This window comes from Onychostoma macrolepis, chromosome 13 (assembly GCF_012432095.1).
Source record: "Onychostoma macrolepis isolate SWU-2019 chromosome 13, ASM1243209v1, whole genome shotgun sequence".
NCBI lineage: Eukaryota > Metazoa > Chordata > Actinopteri > Cypriniformes > Cyprinidae > Onychostoma > Onychostoma macrolepis.
Genome location: NC_081167.1, coordinates 28,767,028 through 28,794,398, shown reverse-complemented (window position 1 = coordinate 28,794,398; position 27,371 = coordinate 28,767,028). Strand labels below are relative to the sequence as shown.

Genomic DNA, 27,371 nt, shown 5'->3' with positions numbered 1-27,371 from the left:
AATGAGAGTCCAAACAGCTGATAAAAACATCACAATAATCCACACCACTCCAGTCCATCAATTAATGTCTTGTGAAATGAAAAGCTGCATGTTTGTAAAAAAAAACAAATCCATCATTAAGATGTTTTAACTTCAATCTGTTGCTTTCGTCTGAAATACAATCCTCGATCCATAATTTTGCATCCTTCGTTGAAAAAGTCGTCTTGTCTGAATCAGGGGAGAATTATGCACAGATCAAGCACCGTTTACAGGCGAAAACAGTCCAGAGTGGTTCCAAACAAATATGTGGGTGGATTTTGATGTGAGACAACAACAGGTGATAGACTTTATTTTACTGGAAAGAGCGTTACTATGTATTATTAACTCATATTTTGGCCAGAATTGATTTTAAAGGGGTCATATAATGGTACATGCACTTTTACAAGTTGATTGTACTGAAATGTGTGTTAGCAGTGCCTGTACACAACCATCATAAAATGATAAAAATCCATCCAGTGTTTTTTTTAATCTCCTTATTTGTTTTACCCTGTCTCAAATCAAGCCGTCGACCGCAGACGCCACACGGTCGGACGCCTCCCACGATGGTTGATTGACAGCAGTGTTTCAACACAGACCCGCCCTTGCTCTTGAGCGAGCTGTCAATCATAGTCCGCGTCATTGTTGATATACGCTGGAGCTGTCTATGAGCAGAATGGCGTCTAAGCGATTGTGGTGTTCTGTTCTCGGTGCAATAATGAACACAGCAGTCATTTTGATGTTCCTAAGTCCGAACCGCTGAAGACACAGTGGCTGAGTTTCGCTTTTGAAGAGAATATTCCCCACGAGCAACGCCAATGTTTTCATGTTTGCGCGAATCATTTTCACCAGACTGCTTTATAAATGAAGGTCAGTATAAAGCTGGTTTTGCTAAGAAGCTGCTCCTGAAAAAGAATCGGTACCAACTATTCGTGTTCCTGCTGAACCTCCAGAAGAAGTGAGTGTAACGCTTAATTAACCTTTATATTAATCTTTGCAAATCGCTAGCACGCTTCACGGTGTATGTGGCTAATGTTTACATTCAGGGTACATGCATGTTTTCTATTCTGACGTTCTCAATATGAAAAATTCCTGCCGTGACCTCATGTCAGTGTTTCCGCCCTGAGAGCTGTACCTAACACTGCATAGATAACGTTACGCATCACTGACAAGCCTACATTTACCGAATTTATTTTTCATGACCATTAGCTGTAACATCAATCTGTCAATGAACTAACGATCAGTAAACACATAGCGTCAGATCTCACTACTCTACCTGACAGTACACACAAAAATAGATAAAAGTGACATTACGTTAACCAACCATTCAGAAACGTCCCGTTCGAGCCTTAATTGTCGAACTTCTTCGGGCCGTCATCCTGTTCCGGTCCGACTCGGTTCGAATTGATAAGGTTGCACAGTATCCTCAGAGACTCCGCTGCCATTCTTCAAAATATACCCTCAACTGTTGTCAAGGCAACACTCCACGTGTGTTGTGTCAAAACGCCCCACAGAACAGAGGGCGGGCGAGCAAAGCTCATTAGCATTTAAAACACACGCACTAAAACTGTGTGCTGAAAACAGAGCTGTTTTTGAGCAGGTAAAATGAGTGTTTTCTTACAATACTAATGAGAATTTTTAATTAAAGTATATTACAAACTTTCAATTTAGACCCTAAAGAATCATATTAGCTTGTACAAAAATGGCATTATATGACCCCTTTAAATTAAAACACCTGATTGATGGATTTGTTTCTTACAAACATGCAGTTTTTTGCTTCATAAGACGTTAACTGATGGACTGGAGTGGTGTGGATTATTGTGATGTTTTTATCAGCTGTTTGGACTCTCATTCTGACGGCACCCATTCACTGCAGAGGATCCATTGGTGAGCAAGTGATGTAATGCTACATTTCTCCAAATCTGTTCTGAAGAAGAAACAAATTCACCTTCATCTTGGTGGCCTGAGGAGGAGTACATATTCAGCAAATGTTCATTTTGGGGTGAGCTATTCCTTTAATGTCCATGCAACATGTCCTATACGATTTTGTGTTTAATTGCAGGAGTTACAGTTTACAGGGATGTTTGCGATGACTGAGAGGGGCCACGGTAGCAATGTTCGAGGCATTATCACTGAGGCCCGATACGATCAATCCACACAGGTGATTGCCAAGCCTATTCTACTCTTTCATCTTCAGACAATCTGGGGTCAAGAGTGATTTTAATGCAAATTTAGAGAATACTTGACCTGAAAATATACATTCTAAAATATACATATATAAATTCTGGCATCAGCTACTTATGTTGTAAACCCATATGATATTCATGCTTACTTATGGAATAAAATACAGCTGAGATTTATACCATCAAGCTCCAAATAGGTTAAAAAGGTTTTATAAAAGTTCTCAGTAACCCGTAAAATAGCTTTATGAGGAACAGACTGAAATTTAATGTGTTATTCACTGAAGATCTTTCATTTTTGGATCTTCTATTCCTTGGATTGGAGTACAGATGAATCTGGTCTAAAGCCAGACACAAATACACTGTTCGCAAATGACTCAAACCCACACTTACTTGGATTATTATGAAACAGACAGAGTTGAGTTTAAAATGTTTCTGATGGTTGTTTTGCAGGAGTTTATTATTCACACACCTTCCGAAGATGCTCAGAAAATGTACATCGGTAACGCAATGAAAGGAAACTATGCTGCTGTGTTTGCTCAGCTCATTATAAATGGAGAATCTCAGGGTAAGACTGATGCAACGACTGGTTATGCTGAATTATCATCACAAGCCTGTCTGCACATTAGTTCAGCATATCTGGAATGATTCTGTCAACTCACCAATAGTCTATATTTAGACATGGACCCACTTAAATGTGGACATTTGTGGTCAAATGTTGGTGCTCATCTTTGTTTGTTTTGTTATCTAAAAATGTTTGGAAAGCATTAAATGCATTATGCACCGACTGATCTGTTAAACATGACTGAATCAGCTTGAATCACTAACCCTTGTGTTTGGTACATAACTCGTACTGTATGAATATGAATGACTCCTAAACCACGCGTCTTATTGAGAAGATGTCCGTCTCAGGTCCCCACTGCTTTATTGTACCAATCCGTGATCAGAACGGGTTCATGTGGCCAGGAGTGACGACCATTGACATGAAGCACAAGGAAGGTAATATAATAACACTATTTTGCAATACAGCCCTCCTCAATAATGTTTTCGATATTTGACTGTTTTACTATATCTGTGTTTTTACGCAGGTCTGCATGGAGTCGACAATGGCATTTTGATATTTAATAACGTTCGCATACCACGGGAAAATCTGCTGAGAAAGTGAGTTAATGGACAGGATTGCTGTAGATTAGACATTGTGAACCACAAAATGTAACTGAAAGACATTCATGAGATTATAGCACAAAATCCCTCATTCATGAACAACATGAAAACATCAGCACCTGGAAAAATCATGGAAATGAATCAAATCTTGAAATATCATGGACATTAATTTATTTATTTACTTACATTTTTAAACATATTCATGAGCACAATCGCTTATTAAATGATTTGAGAAATTCTTACCCATTAATTACGAATGGCTGGAAAAATAATTGAAATTCATTGATGCCAACAGAAATCAAATGATTTAAATAGTGATTATTTAAATAATTATTTAAACAATATATAAATGTTTACATATTTTACTATTATTATTTTTTATTATTAAAATGTAGTACTTTTTTAAAAATAAATTTCTCTTTGATCATGTATAATTTCATTTATTTATTGGATGATTAGAAGATTCTCAGAGATTAATTTTAAAAAAAATTAAATTTGGTGTTTTGTCAACATTTATCAGAACACATGTAAATATATATATATGTGTGCGTGTTTCATGTATATAATAGTTCTAAATGAATGTAGGAGGGAACGCATGTGTCTCCCAGCTCATTGTATTTGTGTGTTGCAGGTTTGGTTCTGTATCAGCTGATGGTTCGTATTCGTCTCCCATCCTCAGTAAAAGCAGTCGCTTCAATGCAATGCTTGCTGCTCTGACGCCCACCCGCCTGGGTCTCACCGTACAAGCCATGGCTGCCATGAAGGTTTCTGCCCACCTCCACTCACATTTAACACAACAGTAATCAGTGTTATTACTCAGGAAACATGATTATCATGCACCATCACAACATCTCTGCTTGACCCAGTAAAGTCAGTGATGCTTCAGCTTCACCACAAGAGGGAGACATGCAGTTATATCTCAAGCGTAATAGTGTTATATTAGTGTTATTTATATACTATTATAGTAATATTTTAATTATCTTTTACGTTTATATTTTCAGTATTCATTTTAATTTTACTTTACGTTTTAGTGATTTTATTATGTGCCTTTGTCATGTTTATTTATTTATTTTTTTAATATATATTTCAATTTAACTGTTTTATTTCAGTTAGTTGCAACATGATTTATAATTTTGAGTGTAGGTTTTATATATATATATATATATATATATATATAAGTATTCTCAAGTATAAGAAATGAGTTCAGACATAGTTATGTCATTAAATGTATGCTGAAATTAAAGGATAGTTCAGAATGAAAAATGAAAATATGAAAAATAATAATGTATTCTCTCACATATGGTTCTGACTTTCTATCTTGTAAAAAAACACAAAAATGCAGCTTTTTTCTATACAGTGAAAGTGGAAGGGGACTGGAGTCACTTCAAATCAAGTCAAAAAATTTTTATAACTTCACAATACACATAGTTTATAGCAGCTTTGCGGAAAATCCTTATATTAATATTTACAGTATCTTAATATCGTCGTGCCTTTATAGTTGCATTTAGCAGATTAGAGCTGGGCGATAAAATAGTTAACATTTTGTGACAATACAAGCAATCAAGCAGTTGAGATTTGTTATATAGTGTATATTGCTCTATGCAATTGCACTGTATGTATGCGGATAAAGTTGAACGTACTTTATATAAAGAGCTGGGCGATAATATAGTAGTAAGAGCTGCTTGGTCATTCTGCTAAATATCTCATTTTGTAATTCACAGATGAAAATAAGTCATGCAAGTTTTTAACAACTTTAAGATGAGTAAATGATCATTTTAGGGTGAACTGCATTTATTAATTATGTCCAGGACCAGGGTTTAAACTGTCTTATTAACTTTCAACTTTACACATTGTGTTTTCTTTACAGTTGGGGCTCGTCATTGCAGTACGCTACAGTCACAGGTATGATGTTAAAAAATCTGTGTGTGTGTGAATGTTGTGCAAGTTCATGTGAAATTCAGATATGATGCATCAGTGGTAAAAGATCAAAAGAATTCCCTGTAATTATTTATCAGTATTATACGGTCGCGCTCCTTCAAACGCATTAAAACTGCATAGACGAGTTTCAAAAGCGATTTATGTGGTGGCAGGGAGAGAAAAATAAACAAGTTCTAGAAATGAGTGAAAACAAAATGAGAGCGCCGTGACGTGTGGAGTTTCTCCTCACCGCAGAGCACATCCAGTTCAGAGGGATACTCTCGTCCGCGCCTCCGCTGCTGCTGCACGTCTTCCTCACATGTGGCTTTGCGCGTGTGCGTCTGCGTGGGCGATGCTGGGTGTCTCTGAACATGGCATCCCCAGGCTGAAAAAAATACAGAAAGAGAGGAAATGTTTGCTTTCTATAGTTGCAGGTTTTCCATTTGCAAAAACAGCTCTGCGCACCCACACACATACACACACACACATATCAGAGGAGGAACAAAGAACCACCACTCTGGTGCCAAAACACGTATGAGTGCTCAGGTGTGAGAGAGAAACCGCACTCGCAGTTATCAGGCTCCATGCTCTCAGCCCACCACACCTCTTCTTATTACGGCATGCACCACAAAACCATTGCACTTCAGACTTTCTGAACGAGAGGCTTTAAGATTAAAACAACAACGTGCCATCAAACAGTCGGTGGTCATGGTACGTGCATGTAGCTCGCAGATTTGCTCTCAACAAGCAGCAAGTTGTCCGGTCCTCCACTGATTAGTTTTAATGATGGGAAGGTTAGTTGTAAGAATAAGACTTGAGAAACAGACAACTGCTGAGGTTGATACGCAAGCCAGACACTTCTTTAAACGCAACCTCTTGAAGTCAACATGAAATAGACATGTTGATTGTGAAATATTCATTGGTGCACGTCAGTTTCTGATGATCGCATTACCACGCAGTCTGTAAAATGACTTTTATTTTTGACTGACATCACTGAGGTCATGCAGCCATTTGTTCATACACAGCGCTGTATGAATTTATATACTATTATAGTATTTTAAAAAAATATTTTGAATTAGCTTTTATTTTTATAATTTCAGTTTACATTTTAAGGTTTTAGTAATTTTGGTATGTAATTGTATTGTCATTTTTATTATTATTAATTTAAACACACACACACACACACACACACTATATATATATATATATATAGCCCATATGGTTAATAGATTTTTATTTCAAATATAGTTTTAGTAAGTTTAGTCATTTTTATTAGTTTATAGCTTTAATAGATTTTTTTCAGTTTTACTCTTTTTAAAAAAAATTTTTATAAAGCTTTGATTTTATTTATATTTTAGTTTTAGTCATTTTATGTTTTTTTTATATAAGGCTTTAATAAATTTTTTTTTTTTATATTCCATTTTTTTACTTCAGCTTAAACTTATTCATTTCAGTTGGTTGTCAAGGTTGCTAATTTTCCTGTACATTTTTTTAAACATCTTTTTTCATCTCATCACAGTTTTTGATCTAATATTTTGTTTCAATTATTGAAAATGATTAATAATAGTTTTAGTCGTAGTTAACAATGACTGTACTGTCCAGCAGCCAAGTATAATTTAGTCAATGCAGTCCTTCTAAAATATTACCAACAGTCAATGGTGAGTTAATGCCAGAAAGTCTTTGTATAATCTAAATTGTAATAACAAATAACATAATATATTAAAGATTCTTATACAGGATGTCAAGTAGGAAGTATACGGGAGATAAAATGGCTTGTGAATGCCTTATTATGTTGACATTGACAGTGTAGCATATCACTTTTCAAACTAAATCACGAGAGACAGCGCTGTCATCCGTTTAGCGTTATAAAGGACATTTGTTCAGATGACAGACGACTCTCATCAGTCTTCAGGAAATGTAGGTGTGCGCTTGCATCATGTGGTTCCACTATGTCTTCCGCCGTCTTCTATATGTTCCACTATAGAATATTGTAGTTCAGAACAGTTCGCAGATCTGTGTTCCGACAAAAAAGAGGTTTATTTCTAGAGAAATTAATTGAGAAAGATGATGTTACACATGCCAAAAGTACTCTCAGATAAAAGCAGTTCTTTGTCACGAAGGCTGTCATGTTGAGATCACATGATCAGCTGTATATAACTTACTTTATCTCAATAACAACCCTACTGACGTCACCGAAGCTGTGCATCTGTTTGTTCATGTTAACTAACAGAAGTGTTGTTTCTATACTATTGCTGTAGTATTTATTAATATTTTTAGATTTTAGATTTTATTAATTTTATGTGCTTTTGTCATTTTTATTAGTTTTTTTATTATTATTATTATTATTATATATATAGCTTTAATTTAGTCATTTTTATTAGTTTTCATTTTTTATATATATTATTATTTAATTTAATTATTTATTTTTTTCATTTTATTTTTTGTCATTTTAGACATTTGTATTCATTTTTGGGGGGTTGAAATATTTATATTAAAAAAAAAAAATATATATATATATATATACAGTGGGTACGGAAAGTATTCAGACCCCCTTAAATTTTTCACTCATTTTTGCAGATTTATTAAAAAAGCAAAACTGAAATATCACTAAGTATTCAGACCCTTTGCTGTGACACTCATATATTTAACTCAGGTGCTGTCCATTTCTTCTGATCATCCTTGAGATGGTTCTACACCTTCATTTGAGTCCAGCTGTGTTTGATGACACTGATTGGACTTGATAGGAAAGCCACACACCTGTCTATATAAGACCTTACAGCTCACAGTGCATGTCAGAGCAAATGAGAATCATGAGGTCAAAGGAACTGCCTGAAGAGCTCAGAGACAGAATTGTGGCAAGGCACAGATCTGGCCAAGGTTACAAAAAAAATTTCTGCTGCACTTAAGGTTCCTAAGAGCACAGTGGCCTCCATAATCCTTAAATGGAAGATGTTTGGGATGACCAGAACCCTTCCTAGAGCTGGCCGTCCGCCAAACTGAGCTATCGGGGAGAAGAGCCTTGGTGAGAGAGGTAAAGAAGAACCCAAAGATCACTGTGGCTGAGCTCCAGAGATGCAGTCGGGAGATGGGAGAAAGTTGTAGAAAGTCAACCATCACTGCAGCCCTCCACCAGTCGGGGCTTTATGGCAGAGTGGCCCGACGGAAGCCTCTCTCAGTGCAAGACACATGAAAGCCCGCATGGAGTTTGCTAAAAACACCTGAATAAGATTCTCTGGTCTGATGAGACCAAGATAGAACTTTTGGCCTTAATTCTAAGCGGTATGTGTGGAGAAAACCAGGCACTGCTCATCACCTGTCCAATACAGTCCCAACAGTGAAGCATGGTGGTGGCAGCATCATGCTGTGGGGTGTTTTTCAGCTGCAGGGACAGGACGACTGGTTGCAATCGAGGGAAAGATGAATGCAGCCAAGTACAGGGATATCCTGGACGAAAACCTTCTCCAGAGTGCTCAGGACCTCAGACTGGGCGAAGGTTTACCTTCCAACAAGACAATGACCCTAAGCACACAGCTAAAATAACGAAGGAGTGGCTTCACAACAACTCCGTGACTGTTCTTGAATGGCCCAGCCAGAGCCCTGACTTAAACCCAATTGAGCATCTCTGGAGAGACCTAAAATGGCTGTCCACCAACGCTACCATCCAACCTGACAGAACTGGAGAGGATCTGCAAGGAGGAATGGCAGAGGATCCCCAAATCCAGGTGTGAAAAACTTGTTGCATCTTTCCCAAAAAGACTCATGGCTGTATTAGATCAAAAGGGTGCTTCTACTAAATACTGAGCAAAGGGTCTGAATACTTAGGACCATGTGATATTTCAGTTTTTCTTTTTTAATAAATCTGCAAAAATGTCAACAATTCTGTGTTTTTCTGTCAATATGGGGTGCTGTGTGTACATTTAATGAGGAAAAAATATGAACTTAAATGATTTTAGCAAATGGCTGCAATATAACAAAGAGTGAAAAGTTTTTAAGGGGGTCTGAATACTTTCCGTACCGTGTGTGTGTGTGTGTGTGTGTATTTATATATATATATATATATATATAGAAATTTTTATATATATAGTTTAATATAACTTTAATTTATTTTTTATTTCAGTTTACTTTTGGATATTCGGTTGCAGAATAAATAATAATAATAGGTGACAAACTCTGCAACATCGACACTTATTGAACTGAATTGAATCACCATTGAGCTAAATGACAACAATATTGTCTTCTGCACAGCTGCTTATTGTCCAATAATTAATAATTTGAACTTTGCACTATTAGTGAACTAAATTGAATTAACACTGAACTAAATTAAACTGAATAGTGACACGATTGTCCTTTTGAAAGTTTCTTCATAGCTGAATTAAAGAAATTTGCTACATTAACAGTTATTTTCTTGTTTCTTACTGTGAACCTGCTACAGTATATGAATAAATGTGACTTGGCTCAACAAATACCGTATGTCTATAAATAGGGTGTTTCTACAATAACATCAGTAACCGAATGTACTTCTACATGGCATTTAACTAGCACATAAAGCATCTGTTTAATTCGAAGCGGCCTGTACAAGAGAAGGCACTCAACTTTAGATGAGGCATGTTACAATAGGATTTCTGTGTGGGCTTCTCACCTTTAAAACCACACATACGCGCACACACACACACACACACGCTCCCATCTCGACTGCTCTGTGGGGAAGCCACCTGCAGATGTTAGATGTAGAGATACAGTTTGTGGTAGTACAAGAGTCACAGGTGTACAAAGCTTGACTTCAGTACAGCAGAAATACACAAACACATACAGACACAAGACCAGACGTCCACCACAGCAAGCCTTCCTCCACACACTAATGCATGCACTGCGGTTAGAAAAGTGGGTTACCTGGAAGGTTACCGGTTCATTTCTCCGAGTCGACATCCAGGTGTGTTGTGAGACGTCTGACCCTTTGCTGTGACCCCCTTTGTGTGTCTGTTTTGGTTTGTATGTGATTATGTGACAATGACAGAGGTTTCTGAGTGTGCAGTGTGCAGCATTTAAACGTCTAAATGAAACGCACATGTACTTGTTGTCTCTTTCACAGTCGCAGACAGTTTGGCCCAAAGGATCAGGATGAGGTGAAGATCATTGAGCACCAAACGCAGTATCTGAGACTGATGCCACACCTGGCTGCTGCCCTCGCTCTCACCTTCACCACCAGGTAGATACTTCCTGTCCACAGCCACATCCCTTTGAGTGTGATCTTTTTATATGTAAAGACAAGACACAAGACACTTGAGTGTTTAATCTTGTCATTTTACATTATTGACACTATTTTCCTATTTTGATATTGGAAAGTTGCTTTGACACAATCTGTATTGTTAAAAGCGCTATATAAATAAAGGTGACTTGACTTGACTACAGGCAAAAATATTTTTTTCATGCACTGGTCAGTTTTGAGATTTTGGGTTTGGGTTGTCATAATGTGTTGTTTTAGGCTAGTGGAAAGAAAACATCCAAAATACACTTTGAAGTGTTCATTTCATTGCACTTGATCTATTTGCATCTGTAAACTTCAATTATACAATGCATATCTTCAATGGCCAGTTTCTCAAATTATTATTATTTTTTTGGTTGTTTTATTCCCATCTATATTCTGAAGGTTTTTACATAGGGGTTTGTTCATAAATCCTTCACTTTATTTTATCTGACATTTTATTCCTAAAATTATTATTATTATTTTACATTTTCTGGATGTTGACAGTATTTTCTGAATTATGAAGTGATAAAAAAAGAGAAATCTAAAATTTCCTCTGTAAAAAGCTTTGACTCTAATATTGAGTCTTTTATTTGAATCTGTTTTATCCAGTATATATATCAGATTTCTATTCAAGAATTGTATGCAAGTTAATGCATATTTAATTAGATTATGCCTCATTTGCGTATTTAAACAATATCTCAGAAAACTTGTAATACTTTATTTGCAGTTCTTAATGTAATCAATCAACTGGGGAAGTATGGTGAGGTTTATTAGTTATTAGTTAATTATTAGAAGTATGGTGATGACTATTAGTATTCCTGGGGTGTCTTGCCTTAATTTAGCAGATGATTTTGTTCAAAGCACATTGCATATGATAAAAGACACAAGGTATTTAATTTCAGTTTAAAAAGCCAAAATGTTAGCAGTGAAGGTGTGTTAAAAATGTTTACCTTTAAATAAACTGCTTATGCTACAGTCACTTTTGCTGAGTAGCTAAACAAAATAAAGTTCACATTTATGCATTTGGTAGATGCTTTTATCCAAAGTGACTTGCATTGCATTCAAGCATCCAGTTCATGCATTCCCTGGGAATCAAACCTGTGACCTTGGTGATGTTAGCATCATGCTGTAGTGCTTCTACAGGAATACTGCAAAATTAAAATGAAATTTGAAATTAAAAAGACACTTTTGACTCAATTGAAAGTTATACTATTCATCGTTCTGTTATTTTCTGTAAACCTTGTGTTGCAGAAATACACTTTTCACAGACTATGATGAAGCAATTCCAGTCCTCGCCATGCAAATCTAGTGAAATGTTTCATATTTTCATTTTTAAAAAATGTATTTACATTTATAATGATATGCTTTGTGTTACATTACCTTGGCAGTAAATTGCAAAACAATTTACAAAACAATGATTTCTGTATCAGTCTATCTAGATTTTTCCCTATTTTGTAAAGTCATGGAAGCTCTATTATGGATATTTTTTCATTTTGCTTTTGGAGCAAATGGGAATATGAAATTTTATTTGCCGTCTACGCTGCTGTCACTATTATAGAAGTCTATCAACTACGGTGACTTGCTCTTCTGAGAACCCCAGAAATGTGAAAAGGGTCCATTGTATTTTTAAATGACAAAACTACTTTTTACTGGTGAAATAACAAAATCTTAAAAGTAACCTGTAAGTCTTTTAAGACATACAATAGCTTTGGGCGAGAAACCATATTTGCTATAAATGGTCTGGGTGTCTACACAGAACATCAAACTATATAAAAGCTACCAAGAAAGTCATCTTTTCCATCTTATGTGTCCTTTAATGACATAAAAGCACAAAGAGCAGTTTTACTGGCCTCCACTGGAGGTCTCTGTGTTTGTGCAATTCAGGTCACTGGTACATTCTGAGAAATACCACAGGAGGAGAATCAAAGGAAAAAAGGAGCTCAGATGCCTCCTTCTGAGAAACCACTGCAGGTTTCTTCATTATTTATCTAACACATCTGCGCTTTATTGGAAATAAAAGAGATCGAAAGTTTATGGTCAAACATTTGTACAGTGAAAGTCTTGAGAGAGAGATTTAATTACTGACACAAAAATATTCGCTTTTGTGCAATTAAAAAATCATTCATCATGAAGATTTGATTTAATAGTTTATTTTTAAATTTATTTGTTTATTTATATTTGTTTATTTATACTTTTATTTTTATTTTTTATTTTTTGCAACATTCCTGTAGCTCAAACACCACAGCATGTCTCTAGCACCACCAGGATCGTATATATTTATTCAGATTAATAATGTATTAAGTTAGGGTTTGATGTGTTGGTATTGTATGCACATTGTCCGTATGTTCCTGTGTTTGCTCTCAGATACGCTGCAGGTTTGATGGATGAGGCTTTGTGTCAGGGTCAGGACCTTCAAAGCAATCGCACTCTGCAAGCTCTTGTCGCAGGACTCAAAGCCTACAGCACGTGGGAGAACGTCGCGTGTCTGCAAGACTGCCGTGAGTGTACTGGTGGCATGGTGAGTACGTGTGTGTCTTTGCACCTAAACACACACATATACACTGATACTAATGTCGTGTGGTGCAGAGATGGAACAGTGTCAAATGCAAACATCCTGAACTGTCAAAGAATAACTTGCATCGACGTTTTTGTGGACAGTGGTGGCCTATGTAAGTGGTAGACTTTGACATGTTTTACATACTACATTCTTCTAATACAATTACAACTTTTATTATTATTATTATTATTATTATTATTATACTTGCATTTTCATATTAATTTAAAGCCTACGTGGAATATCTAGGACCATTACAGGGCAATTTAAAATGATCTAGTGAAGACAAAAAGTGACAAAAATGATCAACCACTTGATGACCGGTTCTCGTTCATTTAAAACATAGATTTCATATAGGTTTTTGCTTTCTTGAATAATTAATGTAAATATTAGTGGTGTCATCTTATTAATAGTCTCTGTTTTTTGTTGGCTCACAGTGCTTGTGGTGTGAAAAGCATGTATATGTTTAAAATGCGTGAAACCACAGGGCTGATGTATAATTCATAGTGCACGATTTTTTTTTCACACATCTGACATTAAATATTTTTGATCTCATGCAACACAAAACACGAGGTAAGAAAATAGCACTTGTTTTAACTTTAAGATGGCTTTTTAATAAATAAGGCTCTAATGTATTGTCACACAAACAGACACTAAAAATAGTAAACAAATGGTTGCATGATTATTAGTTTGGTTTAATAAGCCAAGCATCATTATTACTATAATTCAGGCCCAAACTTTTTATATTTTTACCTTGCAAGTGATTATTGACTTGGACCTGTAAGCAAACACCTAACAACACTCTGGCAACCACGTATTAATGTGCTAGAAACCACTCAACCATATATCAACATCCTGGAAATCATTTACAACATTCTAGCATCACTGCGGCGAGTTTTGCACTTATCGCATTTTCTTCAGCATGTTTATTTCCATCCATTTAATTAGCAAAATACCACCAAAACTAATAAAAATGACTCTGTATTAGTACTTGTTTAACGTATGATATAGTCATATAAATATATAGTAAAATCACATGAGCAAGAGCTGTTTTTCCTGAATATTAAAATGACTGCAAATGTGATTTTATACAGCAATTTAATAAACAAGGTGTTAATATTAAATTAAATTTTAGACGCAATATTGTCTATTTTTGCTCCACAATGAAACTGCTCAAAAACAAAACAAACTCAGAAAATCTATTTAAGCGGGCAGATATTGGATAAATTAATTGGCCACAGCAAAACAAGTCATTTCTATTTGGTTTTATGCTAATTGTGTGAGTTTGAGTCAGCACATTGAAAGTGGTCAGACTTTAAGTGGTTGATAATTTTTAAAGGAATAGTTCACCCAAACTTGAAATTGTGCTGAAAATGTCCTCACCCTCAGGCCATCCAGGATGTGAATGAGTTTGATGGTTCATCAGAACAGATTTGGAGAAATGTACAGTAGCATTGCATCACTTGCTCACCAGTGGATCCTCTGCAGTGAATGGGTGCCGTCAGAATAAGAGTCCAAACAGCTGATAAAACATCACAGTAATCCACACCACTCCAGTCCAGCAATTAATGTCTTATGAAGTGAAAAGCTGCATGTTTGTAAGATACAAATCCATCATTAAGACATATTCTATGTTTATAGAGTTCTCTATCCATAATATTGCCTTCTCCAATGAAAAAGTAAACTACTCTGAATCAGTTGAAAAACATACACAAATCAAGCACCATTTACATACAAAAACATTCTAGATTCTAAACAAATATGTGGGTGGATTTTGATGTGAGAGGACAACGGGAGATGGACTTTTTCATTGGAGGAAGTGTTATTATGAATTATGGACTCATATTTTGGTCAAAAGTGACAGTTTAAAGTCAACACAGCCTTAAATGGTGGATTTATTTTGATGTTAATTGATGGACTGGAGTAGAGTGGATTACTTGTGGATTAATGTTTTTATCAGCTGTTTGGACTCTCATTCTGACGGCACCCATTCACTGCAGGGGATCCACTGGTGTGCAACTGGTGTAATGCTAAGTTCAAGATCAAAATCTGATGATGAAACAAACTCATCTACATCTTGGATGGCCTGAGGCTGAGGGTGAGTGCATTTTCACCAAATTTTCATTTTAGGGTAAACTATTCCTTCAAACAATGTCCATATACTGCATGTCAAATGTATATTTTGATTTGCTGTGGTTGATATTCCTCCAGGGCTTTATGATGGAAAACCGCATTCCGTCTCTGAAGTGTGACTCCGACGTCTTTGTCACATTTGAGGGCGACAACATGGTCATGCTTCAGGTATTCATAAGTACTACTTTAGATGATACCACACAACAAATGCACTCATGAATCTGGCCAGCAAGTATGCTTGGTCACAAGGGTCATGTTATTATCCTCTTTTTCCTTAAGGTTGTTATTTGTTTTCCTACTTATTTTAGAGCTATTCCCTTAATATAGTCCAATATCACATTTAAATGCCCATGTTCAGACAAACAAGACAGTGTAAACAGAAAACACAGAGATATCTACACGATGACTTGGAGGGGAAACTAGACAAGAGGCAATTATTAAAAATATATAAACTGTGTCTCACAAACTAAATCGAATTAAGTGGATTATGAAGGCAATAGAATAAAGGGGGTCATTTTGATGCGATTGCACACGATTTGATCGCAATAATGTGTCCTTAGCATTGGGCTGGTTATTAGATAACTGCTGAGGTAATTAGGTCAGCTTTGTGATTCATTTTATGCTGGTTCTGATTAGCACCACATCAATTCGACACATAGGACGACACACATGCACACATAACGACTCAAACACAACGTCTGCATTCACAGCTTGCTGAAGCCTAAAGACATGTATTGTCTGCTGAAATTAGATTATCCCCTTCAGTACCAAAATAAAGTCATGCAATTGAATCCTTAGAGACAGGCTGATGGTGTTGTCATTTTAACACTAGAGAAACCACTGAGAAGGACAGTATTCACAACTGTGGTTGGGAATTTTTGTATTAATTAAAAAAAATTTTTAATTACAATATTTGTCTGTGTAGTTGGAATATATATTTGGAATTTTGAATGATATGAAGTATTACAGTTAGAAAATGTCTAAATTCTGCATCGTTACATTTAATGATTTTAAACTCTTCAAGATTAATATTTTAACTTTTTTTCTAGCACTTCAGCTTAGTAATTGAGTTTTTGCATTGCTTTAGTTTATATTTGTGTGCATATACACTACTGTTCAAAAGACTGGGGCCGATTTAAGATTTTTTATGTTTTTGAAAGATGACTCTTATGCTCACCAAGGCTACATTTATTTGATCAAAAATACAGTAAAATTGTGAAATATTATTACAAAAATAACACTTTTCTATTTGAATATTTTGTAAAATGTAATATATTCCTGTTACCAAAGCTGCATTTTCAGCATCATTACTCTAGTCTTCAGTGTAACATGATCTTTTGGAAATCATTCTAATTAAAAACAATTGTGCTGCTCCATATTTCAAAGAAAACCATGATACATTTTTTTTCTGTATTACCTGATGCATAGAAAGATTAAAAAAACAGCATTTATTTAAAATAGAAGTCTTTTGTAGCATTATAAATGTCTTCACTGCCACTCAATTTAATGCATCCTAGATAAATAAAAGCATTTCTTTCAAAACATTTTCTTTCCTTCTGAAAATTCATCATTTACTCACCCTCATACGCTACAAAAAAGTACCGTAAATCTAGTTCATATAACTCATGTGCTATTGAGCAAAACTGAAGTCATTCAGGATTTACAGAATTTTCCCCTCTGCACTCAAATCTCATTTATGATTGTGCACACTAAATTTGATGTCAGTGATGTCAAATGTTATTGGTTCTGATGAAAATCGCTTTTTTGTGTTCCATGGCAAAGAGAAAATCATATAGGTTTGGAACAACATGAGGGTGAGTAATTGATGAATGTTGATTTGAGCCACTCCTTTCCAAAGTCTTTCCCAAAAAAACAAAAAAAAGAGCCAAGTGTTACGCACAACTGTTGTTTAGGAAAAATAGTATTTACCATGCTTTGCCAAGTTTCTGATCACCCTGTAGGCATCACTGTTGTGTAAATGTGGGCGACGTCATTTGTTAAAGAAATAGTCCACCCAAAAATTAAAATTTGCTTAAATTGTACTCCTCCTCAGGCCATCCAAGATATGGATGAGTTTGTTTATTCATTCAAACAGATTTGGAGAAATTTAGCATTCCATCACTGTCTCACCAGTGGATCCTCTGCAGTGAATGGGTGCCGTCAGAATGAGAGTCCAAACAGCTGATTAAAACATCACAATAATCCACACCACTCCAGTCTATCAGTTAACATCTTGTGAAGCAGAAAGTTGTGTGTTTGTAAGAAACAAATCCAGCATTAAGGTGTTTTAACTTTAAACCATCAGTTCTGGGTAAAATATAGTCCGTAATTCATAATAACACTTCCATTGGAAAAGCCCATCCCCAGTTGTGGTCTCGCATCACAACACACCAGCATATCCACCCCTTTGGACTTTTTCACTTGTAAACGGTGCTTTATCTGTGCATATTTCTCTCCTGATTCAGACTAGATGACCTTTTTACTGGAGAGAGTAACATTATGCATAGAGGTCTCATATTTTAGCCGGACTTAAAAACATTTTAATGATAGATTTGTTTTTTACAAACAGTTTTTTTTTTTCTTCACAAGACATTAATTGATTGACTGGAATGGTGTGGATTATTGTGATGTTTTTATCAGCTGTTAGGACTCTCATTCTGACGGCACCCATTCACGGCAGGGGATCCATTGCTGAGACACTGATGGAATGCTAAATTTCTCCAAATCTGTTCGAATGAATAAACAAACTCATCTATGTCTTAGATGAACTGAGGGTACATTTTCAGCAGATTTTCATTTTGGATAAACTCCTTCTGGCCTGCATATCAGGAGTTCTGAATGCTACAGTAATATTTCATAGTACATCAATCTATTTTTATGTCACAAATCAAATAAACATCTTATGATATTGCCTCTTTGAATCATAGAGAACATATAACTAAATTCTCTTTAAAATGTAGCCTTCTTCCTTTGAATATTACTTTAATATTTTAAGGCTGCAGTTTTGCTGTTTCAAAGCATACTTCAACAAGTTTTTGGCTGTATTTGTGAGGGCTCTTATTTGATTAAGTGCTTTAGGCTAATGATTAACCATTGCTGAAGGTCATATTGAGGCATGTGAAAATGGAGGGTGCTGGGATTGTGGGACCAAAGATTAAACTCAAGTCACAAGAACCATGAGAGGCTCTGCCAGCCACTTTATTTCTCATTCTCGCTCTCAGATTGCGGGGACTTTTTGTAAGACATCAGTCTAATGAAGTTATTAAAGAGATTTGAGTGTCACCTGTCATGAGGGAAATTAGCATTTAGTTCCAAATTTCATACACATGACCAGCACACTGTTACATTTTGGCTGTTCCCTGAAAGAGTGTGTCCAATTTGGTTACTTTGAGAAGATTGTTTTACAGTATGCAGTTGTACAGGCAGGAGTAGAGAAGGTTATTTTAGGTTTTGCCATTTGTAGGGCAAAAACATACACAATGATTATGACCCAATGAGTCATTTACTCTTTGCAAAGAGTAAACAGACTTTGTCATTGTACTGCTGTGCAAAACAAAATTTTGTTGGTATCCCACATTCTCAAACATTCTCATAAAACAACATAACAATAAATATCGATATAAAAATGTCAATCTAGATCAAAAGTTTAAAAAGATACAGAAAACAGTACAGTAAAAAAGCAACAGACAAAGTGTGAAGTGTAATTACAAATATAATTTATAGATGGTAACCAATCACAAGGTTTCCGCGGGTCCTTAGAAAGTCTTAAAATTAGATGTAAATTAAATTTAAGTTAATAAAATAGAATAAAATTATTTAAATGGTACAGCAAAAGTCTTAATTATAATTTCAAGAGGGCTTCAATTTGGAGACAGAATTGCGAAATGGCTTAATGTGATGATTAAACTTCAAAAGGCTATGTTTTCATTGAATGAGAGCTGCATGTTTCAAAGTCAAAACTCGGTGTGGGTGTTTTTATATCTCTGAAGGGAACCGACTGTCTTCAGAAAAGTATGAATGGCATTTTCATTTCATCTTACCTGTAATGCCTGATACAGTAGCATTTATGATCCAAGGGCTTTTTGTACAGCTTTTACCGGGGAAAGAGCTATATTTCTGCTGCTCCAAAAGTGCCACCTGCTGGCAGAGAATGAATTTTGATTTTCAATCAGCCCATCTGCTGTTTTAGTTCAGACCAATGTGAAAATCAGGAAACACGCAGTTGTAAACATGAAGCGGTGGATCGTTTAGAAGCTAATGTGTCTTGTAAAAATCTAAACAATTAAGACAGCAAGATACATTTAACATTTAAATGGGTGGTTGATTGCGATTTTCACTTTTTTAACATTAGTTAGTGTGTAATATTGCTGTTTGAGCATAAACAATATCTGCGAAGTTATGAAGCAGAATTCTTACTTATTTTCACACAGCTATGAGAAATGTTATACATGGACGTGCGTGTGGTTGCTGTACTGTATTAAAGCTTTAATCAGGATAAACCTGTGTATTAAAAGCTAACAGAAGCAGCATTTACAAATAACAGCTTATCTAAAAGTATGAGACAACAACAAACAAACATACCATTAAGAGCCGTGCTTGCACAGGTTCTGCGTGATCCTCTTCACTAATATTGTCTGCGTCTCAATCGGGCTCACATTGATAAGCAATATAGATGACGCCATTGTTTACAATACAACCGGAGCACATGCCGCTGAGCTGAGGGGCGGGACATTTAGATGCACACTCGGCGGTTTAGCGAATCACAACACACTGGGGCCAGCTAACCAATCAGAGTCCATCATGTATTTCTGAGGGAGGGGCTTCATAAAACCAGGAAATAATCGGAGCGTTTATTAGAGAAGGGACAGAGTGGTATAAGGGTAAATTATGTGAAAAATAATGCGTTTTTTTTTTTTTAACAAAGCATGAACATGTTAGACTACACCCCATAAACACCTAGAAGAACACCTATTTTAATAACTTGAATGAATGAATGAATGAAGCATTTATGTAGCGCTTTATTGTGTATTGCTTTACATCCATATGTGGGTGCTATACACTTGTTTCAGAGTGCTCGTTTTCAGAGCTCCTCTCGTTTACCAGGATGTGATGCAATATGTTAGTACACTCATTGCACGTCAATAAAGAAGTTTCTGAGGCAATCTTAGTTTCTTTAATCTCCTCAGAAAATATGTGCTTTTCCAATGATAATGGAGGTGTATGTAGTCCAAGAAAAATCCTCTGTAATGTTCAACCCCAAGAATTTAAAGAGGACATAACACACACAGTTTCACCCAATCTCATGTTAATCTTGAGTACCTATAGAGTAGTATTGCATCCTTCATATCTCCAAAAAGTCTTTAGTTTTATCATATTCATAAAAGAAAGATACAACTGCCCCGAAAAAACAAACTGCATCCACTGTTTACTTAACGCTGGGTTCTTCGGGAAGCTGAATAAAAATTTTAAGCGGTTTCAACAAATTATTATTTAGTAACTAGTTCCACAGAACATAACACATAATAGCCTTTATTTAATAACAATCTCCATTTATAACATTTTTCATACAAACTAAACATACAGGCTTAAAGAAAAAAAGTCACCTACGTCTTGGATGGCCTGACGGTCAGTAAATTAACAGCAAATTTTTGGGTGCACTATCCCTTTAAAGCTCCAGTTGACAAACATTGCATCTGTAATACAACTGCAAAATTATGTTTAAACTTTGTTTAATGAACTAAGAAAAAACTAAACTAAATGTTGGCAAACAAACATTTACAAATATTATTACGGTTCACAATTACATCTTTAAAATGAGGCAGAAGTAAAAAAAAATTTAAAATAAAATGAACCAGGTGTTACAGTATATACAATCAAATAAAGTCACCTTTATTTACATAGCGCTTTGTAAAGATGCTTTGACACAATCAGTATTGTATAGAGTCAAACTGGAAAATAGTTTGTCAATAATGCAAGAGGACAATAACAAGTCATTTTTCTAGTTAAAGTTAGTTCATTGGTGATTCAGTGTTGACTTCATCCAGTTCCTCTTCCAATAGTGTCTGTGCAATCAGCCAAGCGTCCACAAATAAGCAAGCCAAAGGCTACAGCAGCAAGGACCCAAAACTCCATCGGTGACAGAAACTGAGTAGAAAACCTTGGGAGAAACCAGGCACAGTCGGGGGGCAGTTCTCCTCTGGCCAGACAAAACCAGTATGACGTGGTTTAATTCTAGGCTGCAACACAGGTCAGATTGAGCAGAGGACTGTCTGGTTCTCGTGGCCAATGAGGTGTTCGGAGGGGATCTTCGGAGGGGAGCACATCAAGCTGACATGGTCCCCGCTGACATTCAGGGCTGAAGAAGTCGTCTCTGATCCACCATCTGATCTGGATTCAGACTGGATCTGGTGGCTATGGTGACCTCAGAATTGGAAAGAAACAGACTAATATTAGCATAGATGCCACTGAGAACAGTAAAGCACATTATAATTGTAGTAAAAACATTTACACATATTACCTGGAATACGATTGAAAAGAGCGACATTTCACCGTGGCTTGTTGTTAGTCACGTTTAATGTCATCTTTTTACTTCACGGGACAATCGCAAAAGTTTACACACGCAAAAACCCATTCAACACACCCATGTTAACTTAAAATGAGTGCATTACTGTGTTTTACATTAAGTTACAGTTTCATAGATTTCGGTTAATGGCTTATAAAAGAGAGAAAGACCGCGCGATCTCTTCATATCTTTTCATGGCATATTTGCTAAAATTAATTGTAGTAATACAGCTTTTGGCATTAAATGTTTTATGGATTAAACAAGGTGAAAGACCACATTCACTTTGATTTCCCTCAGACATATACAACGCTTATTTGATGTTTTTATATATGTTGTACATTTGTGTATAAATGTATACGTTTTAAATGAAACATTTACACCTTTTTAAATATACGTTTTGATAAATTCAGTCTGACGTTATGTACAAATATTTATTCAGTGCCACTTCACTTACCTGACGCCTGAACTTGATATGCACTTAATTATTTCTTGGGATATACAACTCATAAAACACTCTAAATGTCCCCTCAAAAAAATCGAATATGTTGCATGGTTTTTTTTTTGTTACATTTAGTCTAAAAAAAACATTTATTTAGTGCAACTTGCCTGATGCATGAGCTTGACAAGATGGCGGTGCTGTTTCTCACGTGAAGTCACTCAGGCGCGAGCACGTGTGGAATGACCTCAGTGTTGGCTGGATTTGTTTTTATTAGTTTAGTCAACATTTAGCATTCTGATTTGAAAATAATAATTCATTTAATGTTTTTAATATATATTTGTGCAGACTTAATGTAATATGTCTTCTCAACTATGCCCAAGCAATAAAATTAGTTAAACTTATATATTTTTGCCCTTCCAACATTTTGTTAATTGGATTTTTTACAGTGCTCCATTTGTAAGAACAGGTCCTAAAATCCATCGCTATCTCTTTTGTCGTCTTGGTGTAAAGGATGAGATTATTGGGTTACACACTATTTTGATAGTCCACTTTAGATATTCTATAAGTAACTTTGTTACACATGTCAACTAATTCTCAGAGTGGACTGTTAGGTTAGGTTTAGGGTTAGTAGAATAAGTTGACTTATACTTGCAAAGTTTCTCATAGTATGTTGTATGTTTTGGACCCATCAAAATAAAGAGTTAGAAGATATTAAGCAGACAGTCTACTACCAGGCTGATTTTGTACTTGTTGCATACTCCTCATTGTTCGTGATCAAGCCAATGACTGTTATATCATCTGCAAATTTTACGATGGTGTTGGTTACATGAGCAGGTGGACAGTCATAAATGAAGAGTGCATCTAGCAGGTGACTCAACACATGTCCCTGTGGAACACCAGTATTCAGGGTAAGACTTGAAGTGTGTTTTCCTAGTCTGACATTCTGGGAGCAGTTGGTTAAAAAAACCTGTGTGTTTAGTCATGCGTTTAGTTTGTGGTGTTTATAGTGTGATATTGCGTTGATTGTGTGATCCCTTGAGGAACGCTGATGACTAAAGGGAAGTTCTGACCATTAGGATCACACTTTTACAATAAGGACAGGGTGGAGTGGCCTAGACAAGCTGCTAATGCAGACCAGAGAGTAAGACTCTGCTTTGTGTCCTGGAACAAAGACCCTTAAGGCAAAGTTTCTTCTACAGTCAATAATAGTCTTTACTGTAAGATAGAAAAAAGATATTGAAGAAAATTCTCTTTATGATGTGAATGTGTGTAAATTAGACATTTAAGTACACTTTAGCACTTACTATGGAAATAATATACTTCTTTAAAGCACAACAAAAGATTATTAAAACGTTATGATTTAGAATGTATTTTAAAAAACATTAAAAGTAACGTCCCGTCGCCACAGTTGCTGTACCACCGCTGTATGGCCGGGGCACACAGTCTCGGCTCCTCAGTGAAAAACTGATGTGCGTTTGCACGCGCTATCCTTTTATACCCGCACTGCGGGGCGGGGTGCGCGTGGCGAAAAACGCACGCCAACTGTCATTGGCTTGTTTTGTTAACACTCGAAGGTGATTGGGCTCTTGGGCGAGATCCCATTAGTCAGTCACACTGACGTTACGTCGAACGTGACTGACTGATAGGGAACTGACATTACAAAGTGCACTTTTTATAAGTGTACTTAAGTGTGTTAAGAAACAGTCATGAAAGTGTCTCTTTAAGATCAGCTAAGTCTTGTGTTGTTTTGCAGGTGGTGGTACGAGAGCTGCTGACCCAATACACCAAACTGATGGGGAACAACTTGGTGATGGGACTGATTAGAAACTGGACCAGCTCAGTGTCAGACAGCCTTAGAACCAGGTAAGAGGATAGACAGATAGATAGCAAAGTTTTGGTGAATAGATTTTGGGGTGCCAAATTCACGGAGGTGCATTAGTCTGTTGGATTCACTTTGTAAGACCAGTTTCTATTATCCAGCCTCTAAAACTCCACAGTCCAGAAAAGCTGCAGACAAACTGTTGAGCCCTGAGAAACCCATTTCGCTTGTGTTTACATTAACAATTGGGTCACCAATTTAGCAATTCTGCCTAAGAGGAAAATTTGATAGGTGTAATTGTTTTCCGGTCTGCTATTCATAACATATTAACCAAAGCTGAGATCTTTAGTCGTCCGTCATACTGTAGGCTGAAAAAAAATCAGCTTTTATTTGTGTAGATGTGATCCTGATAGTGGTTCTGTGATTTTATACAGTATCTCTTTGTTTGACCGAGTTAATCTATATTTCTTTTGGCTGTTTCCTTGTTTATCTAGCTTTCTTGGCTTCAGTGTGGACAAAGTAGGAGACCTAATGTTCCTGCTGAAAGCGGTGAGCTACAGGGAAAGGGTATTACAGCGTAGCCTGGCAAGTCGACTTTACAATAAGGTCAGTTGCTATCACTAAATCACTGGAAACAAAAAGAGTTTCCTCTCTGTGTGCTTTACTGCTGCTTATTTTAAGGCAGAGCAAGGGAGAGATCTATGGCAAGTATGAATAGCTGTGAAATGCTTTAATTGAACATGTATTGCCGGTAAAGTTTAAAACGTTTTATGTACCCATAGAACAAAAAAAAACATTTTTTTAGATTTAAATTTCTAAGAACATTAAAATCCAGTTTCCTTGTGATTATAATGTCATTTAAAGGTTACAAAAGACTTTTTATAGAACATTCAAGTAGAAATTACATCATAAGGATGTTCCAAGAATGTTTCTCTCAACATATATCAAATATTAATAAAGTTATAAGAACATTCCATAAACATTACTTTAAGAACAATACATTTATATAATTTTTAAAACAAACTATGCTCACATTTGCCAAGATCCAAGTGCGTAGAATTTAGTAAGGACCAATATCCAACGACTACTAAATTGTCTCTAGAAATAATTTTGATCAAACAATTAAATATATGTGTATGTAACTACTACTGATGTAATTTTGGCCACATCTGAAATAGGACATACAATTGACATTACCTGCACACTTTCAAGAATGTACATTCAATACATGAGCAGAGTAAGAACATATAAGGTAGCCGAAGTGTTTAAAACATACGAGCACAGTTTACCCTCTTTAATGTTGTTATGCTGTTTTGTGTTCATCTTGCTCTTTTTGACTATCACTCTATATAGATTAATACAATCAAATTCAGCAATAATTTCTCAAATATTTATTACAATATGTACTTATAAATATATATATATATACTTCAACGGTATGAGATGACTGGATGCTTTCAATTGATTTCCTATTGAACCGTCACCAGAACTGTCATCAAACTCAATTTCAAATACAGTGAATTAAGCTACAAACTCGATCATAATCCACAATGTTTCCATCTAACATGTATTTTAAGGTGCAGCTGGTTGTCCCAAATGGAACACTTCAGGTGCACTTGTGGACTTACAATGGCCAACGAGTGCACGTGTCCGTTAAGTCCACAAGACCGTAGGGTGTCCCATTCGTCATCTTTACATTCAGAAGTGTGTTCACGAGTGCCACCTTTGTGGCTGCTATGCACCCTCGATCCGCACTTCTGCCGAGCCTGCAGTGGAGCGAGCTTCGCAGAAGACTTCAACCCGACAGTCAAAGCGGCATGAAAGTGCTGACTCAGAGGAAGACCGCGAGGTGCTATTTGGGACAGGGCCCCGAGTCTTGATCTGGGGTGCGTTTTCCAAAAGCATCGTTAGCTAACTATGGTCGTTAGTCCCATTGAACTGTATTTGTAACGACGGAAATTGCAACCATAGTTGCTCCTGGGAAACGCACTCCTGAAATGATGGTTTGCGAATCATTATTTAGATCGGGACTAGGGAGTGCAGTTCGTGAATCATTCTTCGGAGCTTGAATCACGAATCATTTGGTTTAGATCGAAACTTTGGAGCTCGTATCGCAAATCTTTTTTCTGATTTTTACAGTTAAACTATGACAAAATTTCTCTGCGTGGGTACATTGCCAAACAAGTGAATGACATCTTCATCAGAAGAATGACAAAAACAGCAATTTTAGAGTCTGACTTATAGTAAAACTAGGTGAAATTTGAAGTAGCCCATTAATCTGTTGCCCGACCGTTTCATATTTAAGGCGAGAGCTATAATTTCCAAAGTTAGATATCACTTAAGATTTTCAAAGGTGTTGAGGTTTTCTCTTTATTAGGGAAATATCAGTGTCCAAATATGTTATCCACAGAAGAAGAAAAAAATATATACTTTTTTCATTCTGCCAAATACACAGTAGTTATGTTGGGGGCAGGACATTCTCATTCTAGAGAGCATTTGATTGGACAAAAATCTGAGTAATGCAACATGAGTCATCAGTGTTTTTGCTCCATTTTCCTCAGACTGTAAATCGTAACAAATTTCATTCAAGGCTATTTATTCCTTTAAACAGGTAGAGAAAAACAAAGATGAGTTTTTCATGGCCTGGAACGCTTGTTTACATCACGTGACCACTTTGGCTATGGCACACATACACAGAGGTGAGAGAAAGGGGAAGTTTATGACCCATTATTTATAGTCCATGTATTGCATGAATGTCTGCAAATGCTCTTTTGACATCCACATTCTCACAAAAGACCTGTAGTATGCACAACGACCCCAAAAAGTATGTGTACACTGAAGCCACTCTTAAAAAGAAACCTATGAAAGTCACTGAATTACTTAAAATAACAAACCACAAAAACGTGTGACGCTTTTCAAGAAAATAATTTCACTAGCTGGTCATTGCAAAAATGGCTTAGAATTGGGAAGTTAGTTCTCAGGAATTGCCAGATGATCTTACCAACTGCACACAAATAAAACCTCAAACTAAATTTGTAATTACACCTGTAATTACAGGATGACAGAGTGGCTATTCCTAATGAGTATTTCTGTCTGAATTTCCAGTTCAAATATCCTAAAAATCCTAAAAGTTACATTTAAGTTGCCGATTTGAACAACAATTACTGTTTAGTGATTTTACTATATTCATCTATTAAATAATTACAATATATTTAAAATAAATAAATGATTAATCAATACAAAATCAGTTAATGAAAAATTATATTTATTTATTTAATTATTATTGTTATATTTAAAAAAAAAAATTAAATACATTCATAACACATCAAACAAGACCACATTT

The 27,371-nt window shown here is 35.9% G+C and overlaps 1 protein-coding gene and 1 long non-coding RNA gene across 5 annotated transcripts in view; one reads left to right on the top strand and one right to left on the bottom strand.

The window, feature by feature from the left end:
• acoxl (acyl-CoA oxidase-like) overlaps nt 1-27,371 on the top strand; it is a 57,218-nt gene that overhangs the window by 1,766 nt on the left and 28,081 nt on the right. For 3 of the 4 annotated variants that reach the window (XM_058795289.1, XM_058795288.1, XM_058795287.1), the window contains 12 exons: nt 2,078-2,176; nt 2,649-2,763; nt 3,108-3,194; nt 3,284-3,356; nt 3,991-4,123; nt 5,227-5,261; nt 10,366-10,482; nt 12,886-13,039; nt 15,287-15,376; nt 23,963-24,072; nt 24,523-24,634; nt 26,640-26,727. In XM_058795289.1, the coding sequence (XP_058651272.1) occupies nt 2,078-2,176; nt 2,649-2,763; nt 3,108-3,194; nt 3,284-3,356; nt 3,991-4,123; nt 5,227-5,261; nt 10,366-10,482; nt 12,886-13,039; nt 15,287-15,376; nt 23,963-24,072; nt 24,523-24,634; nt 26,640-26,727 (1,213 nt within the window). The remainder of the gene's footprint in view (nt 1-2,077; nt 2,177-2,648; nt 2,764-3,107; nt 3,195-3,283; nt 3,357-3,990; nt 4,124-5,226; nt 5,262-10,365; nt 10,483-12,885; nt 13,040-15,286; nt 15,377-23,962; nt 24,073-24,522; nt 24,635-26,639; nt 26,728-27,371) is intronic. The other variant, XR_009273867.1, reaches the window with a different exon arrangement.
• Nucleotides 19,279-27,371, bottom strand: part of LOC131551988 (uncharacterized) — a 34,596-nt gene continuing 26,503 nt past the window's right edge. The window contains exon 3 of the long non-coding RNA XR_009273869.1: nt 19,279-21,629. This is a non-coding gene — a long non-coding RNA (uncharacterized LOC131551988). The remainder of the gene's footprint in view (nt 21,630-27,371) is intronic.